We start from the raw sequence: 11783 nt of genomic DNA, 5'->3' as shown, positions 1-11783 counted from the left end.
TATCTGAATAGCTGCTGTCTCTGATATTGGGTTAGGAAATAAGGGTGCGACGCGAGCTCCAGCGTTCCGTCTTGGCCTTGTGTGCGCTGTCCCATCTCAATTCTAATGCCGTGGATCTGAATAGTGTATTTTACGTTGGCAGCACGGGAATTCCCGCAAGAACCGTCACCCGCAGGCCCAAACCAGGAATACCCTGCCCTCCTTGGTCTTTGCGCAGACATTCGAAGCAAACAGACAGCATGTATTCTCAACCGCTTGCTTAGGCAAACGAGCATCACACTCCTCTTTGTAGGCCTTCAGCTGCGCCATCTTTGTCTGCGTAAACTTGTCAATCTCTGCAACGTCCTCCTGGAGAGAAAATTCAGCACTCCCATGATGCAATACGGCCCAGTAAATGGCATCCAGCTCAAAGCTCTTTCTCGCTGCATAGTTGAACCAGAACCCGCCATCCCTCCACGAATCACGCATCCGAGAGGAAAGTGGCGGTCCAGTCGGCTCCGTGCCCGTAGATAGGGACGCGCTTTCTACCTGTTCCAAGGCTCGAAGAAACTGCTCCATCCTGGGCGTATAAAGGGTGCGGAATTCCTCTATAGAGCCGCGATCGAGCCACACCTCTGGACCAGATAGCAGCAGCCACCACGGCGGGTCGTAGGTGAACTGTGCCGGCATCGCATTTGTAAACTCGAAATCGAGCACTGCGGTTATTTGCAGGGTTTCCGGATGGACAAGCATGTTGGACGGCCGCATGTCGTCGCAGAAGAGCAGAAATGGCCCAGTGTCATGAGTGCTGTACTTTGGGACAAGACGGGCAAACTGACGGCGAGCAAGAAACCGTGCTTGGGCGATTTCAGGGTCGTCGGCAATGTTGCGCTGAGCCCAAACATGATCTAGGTGCTGCTTGGCGAGGGATTGGAGATAATCGCTTGTGCTGTTAAACGTTGTTTTTTGGGAAACGGTCATCTGGACAACCCGAGACGGTTGCCAGTTCATTCATGTTGTATGTGAGGCGCCGTTTGGTGACTGACCACGAATTTGAACCGTGCTCCTTGGAGATGGCACCAATGCGAGTGAATGGCAGTTGAGAGAGCTGAAGAATGTAACTTGCGATTTGGAGATGGATGGTATCCAACGCTTTGGTATCAATGTCTGGGTTTAAAATTGGATCTTCTTGGTCGCTCTTGGTGGGTTGTTTGAGGACCGTCGACAAGAGGGTTCCCTCGACGAAGTCCATTATGATAAACGGGCCAAACTTCTGCGGACTCTCTGCGGTGAGGCCCCAGCTGTGAATATGAGGGACAGGAATCGTGGTGTTTTGGCTGATGTATTCCATGACCAGGGCCTCGTTTGCGACCTTTTCGTCCCTCAGCGCCGTAGCCGTGTGTCCGGGCTTTGGGAATCGAATAATTGCGTCTGGGCCTCCGTCGCCGAACCTAAACCGGAAGCTGAAGTTGAAGGAGCCCTTGAGAAAGCCGACATATTCTGTGGCTGGACCTCCTTTCCGACGGCTAGCGACGAATGTTGCCAGTTCGGCCTTGGCATCGAAGACTTTGCCTAGCCAGGCTCTGCACTCGTCGTCACCGTTGGTCTCTTCGATTTCATCAAAGTATGTCTTGAGCTGAGGTATCTTTTGCATGTCGCTGATGGATGTAAATCTGGGAGTGGACGACCAGTCGAGGGAAGGGAAAAGGGCGTTGGTGCACTCACCGCCAACACATGAATGCACATGTTGTCCACCTGCCTAGTTTGTCACGGCCTGCAGTTCTTCTCGAGTCCAACACCAACACTCAAGTGTGCTTGGCCAGGTCAAAGTGCACCATATGTTTCTGCCTAAAATGCCCCAAGGTAAAGAGAATCATTCTTTTTGGACCGACTTCCTACGACCAACAGTGCGGGCGTGGGTCACGCCACCAACTATCACTGTCACCAAATGAGTTGCTCCTTTGCGCAAGGCATTCCTCGCTCAAAATTAGCTTGCTCACAGATCCAGGCCAGTAACTCCTGGTGCATTCTTCTTCTGGGCGGCGTAGAGGATAGCTTCCCGGTCCCGTCGGGCCGTCTTTCTAATATTCAATCATGTTATCGGCGTGCAGAAACTCATCAAGCTCCTGGTACGCCTTCTCGACATCATCATTGACAATGATGATATCATGAACGCCCGGCGTGTCGGCGTACTCAACCTCGGCTCTGGCCCGGACCAGCCTCTTCTTGATGTCCTCCTCATTCTCTGTGCCGCGGCGCCTGCGTCGCAGCTCGAGCTCCTCGAAGCTTGGTGGCTTGACAAGGACGTAGCGAGCATCAAGGCCCGGGTCGGCCTTCATCTGCTTGACGCCTTCCATCTCGGCGTCTAGTACGGCCACCAATCCTTTTGTCTTCTGGCCTGTAATGGTCTGCTTGCTAGTGCTGTACAAGTGGCCACCGAAAAACGCGTGTTCTGCAAAGGCATTCTGGGAGACGAGAGAGGAAAACTCGGACGGGGAGACAAAGTCGTAGCTTACGCCCGCGGCTGGCGCGTCGTGTGGGAAATAGTTGATCCGAATGTATTAGGGTGTGCGTAGGAGAGCTTTCGAACTAGGGTTCCTTTGCCGACGCCTGAAGGCCCAGAAATGATGATGGGTCGGACATCTTGGAGAGGTCAAGTGCATGACCTGCGGAGCGTTAGCCTGATTTCGGTCTTGAGCTTGGGACTGGGCATACTGGGAGCCATTAGAGGCGGAGGGTATGCTATAACTTGCAAAGATGAGAATCCGTGTCCGTCAAGTTTTCAGGGAGATCTACGTAATTTGAGTCGAGACAAGAGAGGGGGAAAAGAAAGGAGAGGAGTGAGCACTGCGCTTTTTTTTTTTTTTGGCAATGACAAAATCGCACCTTTTCAAGGCCATAGTGCGAGAAACCGGCATTGGCTACATCTCTGAGAATGCAAGACGAGTTTTGTCCAACAGTCTTAAGAATGGCCCGCATACAAGGACCTTGATCTAATAAGTACCCGACCATGAATGAGCTCGGGATCACATCCACTCTTAATTACAGACAATTCGTTTACAGTGAGCATCCAAGGCCTTGCTAGATGAAGCCTCCTTCAGCCCAATACATGCGGCACCTCGCCTGGCGCATTCATAGGCGACACATAACAGTGAACCAACAACAGGGCATTAGGCCTTTTTTCATACGGAAACCCAGGTCATAGGACCATGGTGCTGTGACAGGTCATACGCAAAGATTGGCGTCGCGTCTCCTTGGTCACTCTTGAGCAGGGTTTACTTCCAAACCCATTCTCCTCGGCTCTAGCCAGCCAACTTGGCGGCAAGTCCACAAAGGGGCTCCTGACTTGGAAGGTAGCATAATCTTACTTCTAGGAGATCCCACCACGGGAGAAGACCGTGATCATTGGCGTATCAACCGCTGCAAGGGAATGACTTGCTGATTCAGACATGTCTCCTATTTCCTCTGATTAGAAAATCTAGTACTCGATATCATCCTAGATAATACATAATGAGAATTCACATACTAAAAGCCTGGTTGACCGGCTACAAGTATTGCGTCACTAAAGGTTTTCCATAGCTCATCTATAAGAAGTGGCTTTTCTAAGCTGATTGATATTCTTTAACGCTATTTTTAGCTTCTCCTATTCAACCTACTAATAAGTTGATATAATATACGTAGCTCCCATACCCTTAGTGTGAGCCAAGAAAGGGCAAATAACATTAGAGTGCGAGGCTGCGTCCGCTGATTAAGCGGGCAACGGCACACACTCAACAGACAAATCTCGGATAGACCGTGCGGAATTCTTTGCGTGTTTTATGTAGTTGCTTGGCTAGTTTCGTAAAAAGAAATGGTTCCGTTCCTCCGTGTACGTTTAGCTCTTATATCAGCCGTAAGTTGTCTATATTGTGACAAGGGCTCAATAGAGGGCTTGAAGCAAAGGCTCAATTCAATGATAATCTTGTAGGATGTTAAAGGTTCTTAGTTTCCTTTAAGCTAGAAGGCAAGGGGAGACTATCTTATATATATAAAAGGAACGGCTCGTACCTAATATACCCTATAGTTCTCGTAATCTCTTTATATAATAAAGGGCTTTTAATTCTTACTTAACTTAATTTATATAATATTAGCTCTCTTGTTTTATAAGCTTAACCTTAAGTAATATAAGGTTATTTATACCCTTTAATTATAAGGCTTATTAGAATTATTTAACTTATATTATTATAATAAGAACTTTACGCTCTTATTTAAGAAGTATTTATAAGGTTCTTAAGTTTAATACTTTTTAACTAATTAATCTTTTTACTTAACTAAATACTTTACGTTATTATTATTAGTTTATAAGAAGTCTTTAATTACTTTTACTTAGAGCATTAATAAAAAAACTACACTACATATAGTTTTTTAGTGTAGTTTTTAGTGTAGTATAGTTTTTATAGTTTTAATATAGTTTAACTATACTATAATTACATTTATAGTATAATATATAATTATAAAGGGAAATTTTAATTATAAATATAACGTTAATTATAAGACTTATAAGGTTATAATTATTATACTTAAATAAAGCTAATTTAGCTCTTTATAATACACTAGTTTTTATACGTATAGCTTATAAATTAAGCGAGTTATAATAGGTAAAATATTAGCTAAAAATTAAGATTTACTTTTTTAAAATAAGAGATTAAAAGCTTAATATCTCGCTTAATATTCACATTTTAAGGTTAATTTTAAAGGATTTAAAATCACGTGATTTTGAGCTTTATTTTAATATATAATATACTTATATAAGCTTTTTTTTAGTAAGACTTTTTTTATAATAAAATTTAAAAATAAAAAAGTTAAGTAAGAAATATAAAATCTATTATAATATAGGAAATAATATATATAAAAAGAAAGTATAAAATATTATTTTATATGACAAATTTTAAGGTATTTAAATATATTATTTATAACTTTAATATATTTCTTATAACTTTAATATTTAATATTTTATATTTAAGTTATAGGGTAATATTATAAATATTATTATTTTATAAGATATTTATATATAAATAATAGAAATTTTTAAATTTATTATATTAAAAATATTTTACTTATAATAATAATATAAAATAATACTTACTTACTTAATATAATTCCCTTATAATTCCCTTTTATTTTATTTTTATTTTATTTTTATTAGTTTTTTAATCTCTATTTTTAGCTTATTTAAGCTAATTAATCCCTACTTATTAATATTAATATTAGTAAGTAAATTTAGCTTTATTTTAGCTTATTAATTATATTAGCTAATAATAGCTTATAAATTAATTAATATTATATATTACATTAATTTTTAAAATGTAATGTAATATAGTAAAATTATACTATACTATATTACACTAAAATTCACTAAAAACTATAAAACTACACTACTTTTAATGCTCTAACTATAATTAATAAGAATATAATTATATTTAAAATATAATATTATATAAAAAAACGTAGCTTAAAATTCTAAGAGTATACTTAATTACTTATAATAACTTATAATAATTAATTATTAAATATAAGGTTAATATAATTATTAAATACTTTAAGGTTATAAGAGATTAAATAAATAAGAAAGTTATTAACCTTTTAAAAGCCTTAAAAAAGATTAAGAAGAATATTATTATATTAAATTTAAAGAAGATACTTTAATAGTAAAGCTTTAATAACTTTAATTAAAAGAGTAATAATAAAGAGAAAGATATTTAGAGTCTTATAACTTTAAAGCCTTTAAGATTAATATTAAAAAAACTAGTAAATTAATTACTATTATTTAATATTAGTTTATCTCTCTTTTTATTATTATTTTATAAAAGTTCTATTAAAAAAGAGAAAATAATAATATTAAATTAACTTTTAATTATTAAATAACTCTTTAATTACTTAAAAGACCTTAAAGAAACTAAAAAGGCTAAGAAAAAAGTAAAAATTAACGTTATATTATTAATTATAAAAAATAAATACTTTAATTATAAAGAAAATATTTAAGAAATAATTTTAAATATAATAACCTTTAATTAAAGTAAAGCTCTTATAAATTAAGTAAAGTATTATTACCTTTCTTTAACTTAAAAAGTTACGTGTAATATAATAAATCTTTTATAAGAGTATATATAAGAATAATTAATATATAATAAATTACTTATAAGTATAAGCTTTATAAACTTAATTTTAAAAGAATTAATATAAAAAGAGTTTTAATATAATATTATTAAATACTATTAATTATTTAAAGAAATATTTATTAAATTTATAAGATATTACTTTATAAGAGCTTTTAAGAGACTTAAACGTTTTAATGTTATAAAGAAAAAAGAAGAAAAGATTAAGCTAATAATATTAAAGACTTTAAAGTTAAGTAAAAGGATAAAAGAGCTAAAATTATAATTAATTTATAAATTAAAAGATTATATAATAAATTTACGTAATTATTATTACTTATTATTAACTTATAAAAGTAGTAAACTTTACTTATTTAAGAAGAATTTATATAATAATATTTATACTTATAAGTTAAAGAAAGTTAAATAATATATTTAATTATAATTATATTATTAATATAAGAGAATAAGTATACGCTTAAGTCTTTAATTTAATAAGTTTTATCTTTATAATTAATCTTATAAGGTCTTTTATTAATATTTTATTAAGTCTTTTAATTAACCTTATATAAGCTTATATTATATAATTAAATTATTTAAGTTATTTAATTACTTATTTATACTTATAATAAGCTATAACTTATAATACGTGTAATTAAAATTACTAGTATTTTAAAAGTATTTAATTACTTTATTTAAATTAATTTATTACTTATTTAAGAACCTTATTATTCTTAAGAAGTAAGTTATAGAAATTAAAAAGTAACTACATTATAATACCACGTATAAGGTTACTAGTATATATATATGTGTCGCGTTTAAGCTAATAAAATATATTTAAAAATAATTTAACTTAAAGTATAATAAGCCTTTTTATATAGCTTTTAATAATAAGAAACTAAAATAAAAGTTATAATAGTATTATATATTCTTATACTTTAATATTAATTATAAGAATATATATATTTACGTTATATTAAATAAAGTTAAGTATTTAATTATACTTTAAGTAAAAGTATTTCTTAGAAAAATATTTTATATTATTATAATAATAATATTAAATCTTTTAACGTTCTTTTATATAAATATAATTAATTTTAAAGTAATTATTAATATTATTATTATTTAATTCTTTATTCTTAAATTAAATATAATTAAATTAAATTAATTTTTAATTATTTTAATTAAGCTTATTACTTTCTTAAAATAAGTTCTTTTAATATTACTTAAGTTATTTTTTTAAGTTAATTTATCTTTTAACTTATTTAATTAACGTAATTTTTATTTTTTTAAGTTACTTTATAATTTTATTTATTTAATTAAAAGAAAAATTAATAATAAAGTTAAGTTTTTTACTCTCTTTTTAGTTTTTTTACTCTCTTTTTAGTTTTTATTTACTTTTTTAATTATAAATTTATTTTAATATAAGCTTTACTTCTTATAATTATTTAAGTTACTTTTAAGAATACCTTTTATTAATTTATAAATAATCTTTAAGATATACTTTTAATTTTAAAGTAAGTATTTTAATTTTAATATAATTAAGTTATAATTTATAAGTTTAAACTTAACTTATATATACTTATTTAACTTACTTTAAAGTATAATATACTTCTTTAAAATAATTTTACTTTATAAATACCTTTTCTTATTTATAAAGTTTATAATTAAATAATTAAGTAAAGCTTTATATAAAGTATTTAATTAAAAGATAAATTTTATTTATATAAAAGATTTAACTTTACTTTATAAGCTTTAATAAAGGTATAATTAATAAAAAGTCTTAAAAATCTGTTTTAAATATTAAGTATTAAGACTTTTTAGCTTATTTATTATAATTTTTATTTAATTTTAATTAATTATATTATATTATAAAAGAAGTTTCTTCTTAACTTTATTTTAATTATTAATAATTATAAGAGTTTTAATATATATTCTTTTAAAAGAAGTAATATTATATTTTAATATTTTTATTTACTTTTTCTTTAAAATAATTAAGGTAATTATTTTCTTCTTAAATTTCTTTAAGAAGTTAAAGATATTTTCTTTATTAAAGAGTTTAACTTTAAAGGCTTTTTAAAATATAATTAAAATTTCTTATTTACTTAAAACTTCTTTAAGAATTTTAATAAATCTCTTAAAGTTAAAGCTTATATTAATAAATAAAATAAGATTTTATTAACTTATAACTTTAAATAAGTTTTTATTATAAGTTATAATAAAATTAATTAATCTTAAAATATTTAGCTTTTTAATTATAAGCTTTTTTTTCTTTAAGTTAAATTCTTAAAGAGAATATTATTAATAAAAATATAAGTTCTTTTTAATAACTTTTTATTAATTAATAATAAATAAATTAATAAAATCTTTTCTTTTAAATTCTTTTTAATTATTTAATTAATTATATTTAAGAAATATTTATTTTAATTTACTTAACTTAAAAATAAGCTTTTATATTTCTTTTAAAGATAATTTTATTATAAAGATAATTTTATAAGCTAAGATAATAGACGTTATAGTATTATTTCTTATAATTAATTATAAGATTATAATTATTAAAGATATTATAAAAAATATTATATTCTTTTAATTAATTAATTAATTCTTTCTTTTTTAATTCTTTTTTAATTAATTTAAGTTATTTTAATAAGAGTTTTCTTTTTAATTATAAGTTTATTAATATTTAAAGAGTAAGTATATTTTTATTTTAATTAAAGACCTTTAAAATAACTTCTTTTCTTTAACTTAATTATAATAATTTTTATTTTATTAAAATTTCTTTTTATATAATTAAATAATTTAAATTATCTTTATAATTTACTTATAATTTCTTTTTTAATTTTAGTTTATTTTATTATAATTATAATTCTTTTATATTTTTTTAAATATAAATATTATTAAGCTTTTATATTTATTTAAATTTATTTTTATAATAATTAAAAAGTATCTTTTATAAGAGATTAAATCATTCTTTCTTAATAAAAATATTACTTAAGTAAAATTATTATTTTTATTAGCTTAAATATAATATATATATATATTAATAACTTTATACGTAATATTATAATTTAATTACTTTTTAATTTTTATAACTTACTTTTTAAAGCTAATAAAATTCTTAAATAAGTAATAGATTCATTTAAATAAAGTAATTAAATACTTTTAAAATACTTATAATTTTAATTATATATATTATAAGCTATAGTTTATTATAAGTATAAATAAGTAATTAAATAACTTAAATAATTTAATTATATAATATAAGCTTATATAAAACTAATTAAAAGACTTAATAAAATATTAATAAAGAGACCTTATAAAATTAATTATAAAGGTAAAACTTATTAAATTAAAGACTTAAGCGTATATTTATTCTCTTATACTAGTAATATAACTATAATTAAATAGTTTATTTAATTTTCTTTAACTTATAAGCAGAGCATTAAAAGTAATATAGTTTTATAGTTTTTAGTAAATTTTAATGTAATGTAATATAGTATAGTTTTACTATATTATATTATATTTTAAAAATTAATGTAATATATAATATTAATTAATTTATAAGCTATTATTAGCTAATATAATTAATAAGCTAAAATAAAGCTAAATTTACTTACTAATATTAGTATTAATAAGTAAGAATTAATTAGCTTAAATAAGCTAAAAATAGGGATTAAAAAACTAATAAAAATAAAATAAAAATAAAATAAAAGGGAATTATAAGGGAATTATATTAAGTAAGTAAGTATTATTTTATATTATTATTATAAGTAAAATATTTTAAGTATAATAAATTTAAAAATTTCTATTATTTACATATAAATATCTTATAAAATAATAATATTTATAATATTACCTTATAACTTAAGTATAAAATATTAAATATTAAAGTTATAAGAAATATATTAAAGTTATAAGTGATATATTTAAATACCTTAAAATTTTTCATATAAAATAATATTTTATACTTTCTTTTTATATATATTATTTCTTATATTATAATAGATTTTATATTTCTTACTTAACTTTTTTATTTTTAAATTTTATTATAAAAAAAGTTTTATTAAAAAAAAGCTTATATAAGCATATTATATATTAAAATGAAGCTAAAAATCACGTGATTTTGAATCCGTAAAAATTAACCTTAAAATGTGAATATTAAGCGAGATATTAAGCTTTTAATCTCTTATTTTAAAAAAGTAAATCTTAATTTTTAGCTAAGATTTTACCTATTATAACTCGCTTAATTTATAAGCTATACGTATAAAAGCTAGTGTACTATAAAGAGTTAAATTAGTTTTATTTAAGTATAATAATTATAACCTTATAAGTCTTATAATTAACGTTATATTTATAATTAAAATTTCCCTCTATAATTACATATTACACTATAAATGTAGTTATAGTTAGAGCATTAACAAAAAAACTACACTACATGTAGTTTTTTAGTGTAGTTTATAGTGTAGTATAGTTTTTATAGTTTTAGTGTAGTTTAACTATACTATAATTACATTTATAGTGTAATGTATAGTTATAAAGGGAAATTTTAATTATACATATAACGTTAATTATAAGATTTATAAGATCATAATTAAAGTCTTTATATAGAGCTAATTTAGCTCTTTATAATGCACTAGTTCTTATATATATAGCTTATAAATTAAGTGAGTTATAATACGTTAAATCGTAGCTAAAAATTAAAATCTACTTTTTTAAAATAAGAGATTTAAAGCTTAATAACTTACTTATTAATAACGCTATAAAGCTAATTTTATAAGATTAAAAATCACGTGATTTTTAGCTTTTTTTTAATATATAATATGCTTATATAAGCTTTTTTTTAGTAAAACCTTTTTTATAATAAAATTTAAAAATAAAAAAGTTAAGTAAGAAATATAAAATCTATTATAATATAAGAAATAATATATATAAAAAGAAAGTATAAAATATTACCTTATATGAAAGGTTTTAAGGTATTTAAATATATTATTTATAACTTTCATATATTTCTTATAACTTAAATATTTAATATTTTATACTTAAGTTATAGGGTAATACTATAAATATTATTATTCTATAAGATATTTATATATAAATAATAGAATTTTTTAAATTTATTATATTTAATATATTTTACTTATAATAATAATATAAAAATAATACTAATTTACTTAATATAATTCCCTTATAATTCCCTTTTATTTTATTTTTATTAGTTTTTTAATCCCTATTTTTAGCTTATTTAAGCTAGCTAATCCCTGCTTATTAATACTAATATTAGTAAGTAAATTTAGCTTTATTTTAGCTTACTAATTATATTAGCTAATAATAGCTTATAAATTAATTAATATTATATATTACACTAATTTTTAAAATGTAATGTAGTGTAGTAAAACTACACTACACTACACTACACTAAAATTCACTAAAAACTACAAAACTACACTACTTTTAATGCTCTGGTTATAGTGTAGTTAAATTATACTAGAACTATAAAAACTACACTATACTAAAAACTACACTAAAAAACTACATGTAGTGGAGTTTTTTTATTAATGCTCTAAATATAATAAATACCTGGAATTAAATTATTAAATTTTATTCTTTTTTTAGCAGATAAATCGTTAAATTCTTTGGTAGAATCAGAGCATTGGAAGTAGTGTAGTTTTG

The 11783-nt window shown here is 26.2% G+C and overlaps 3 protein-coding genes across 3 annotated transcripts; all 3 read right to left on the bottom strand.

The window, feature by feature from the left end:
* Window positions 1–165: 165 nt before the first annotated feature.
* Window positions 166–732, bottom strand: J3458_015461 (uncharacterized protein; the record flags this gene model as incomplete). The annotated part of the gene is made up of 1 exon (XM_066120775.1): window positions 166–732. The coding sequence occupies one exon, from the start codon at window positions 730–732 to the stop codon at window positions 166–168; it is 567 nt and encodes a 188-aa protein (XP_065974103.1).
* Window positions 733–931: 199 nt separating this feature from the next.
* Window positions 932–1633, bottom strand: J3458_015460 (uncharacterized protein; the record flags this gene model as incomplete). Its single annotated transcript, XM_007814723.2, has 1 exon — window positions 932–1633. The coding sequence occupies one exon, from the start codon at window positions 1631–1633 to the stop codon at window positions 932–934; it is 702 nt and encodes a 233-aa protein (XP_007812914.2).
* A 427-nt stretch (window positions 1634–2060) lies between these two features.
* On the bottom strand, window positions 2061–2336 carry J3458_015459 (uncharacterized protein; the record flags this gene model as incomplete). Its single annotated transcript, XM_066120774.1, has 1 exon — window positions 2061–2336. The coding sequence occupies one exon, from the start codon at window positions 2334–2336 to the stop codon at window positions 2061–2063; it is 276 nt and encodes a 91-aa protein (XP_065974102.1).
* Between the last annotated feature and the right edge of the window lie 9447 nt (window positions 2337–11783).

Source organism: Metarhizium acridum (genome assembly GCF_019434415.1).
Source record: "Metarhizium acridum strain ARSEF 324 chromosome Unknown scaffold_356, whole genome shotgun sequence".
NCBI classification, from domain to species: Eukaryota; Fungi; Ascomycota; class Sordariomycetes; order Hypocreales; family Clavicipitaceae; genus Metarhizium; species Metarhizium acridum.
Note: the sequence above shows the minus strand (reverse complement) of the source record. Positions and strands in the feature narration are given on the sequence as shown.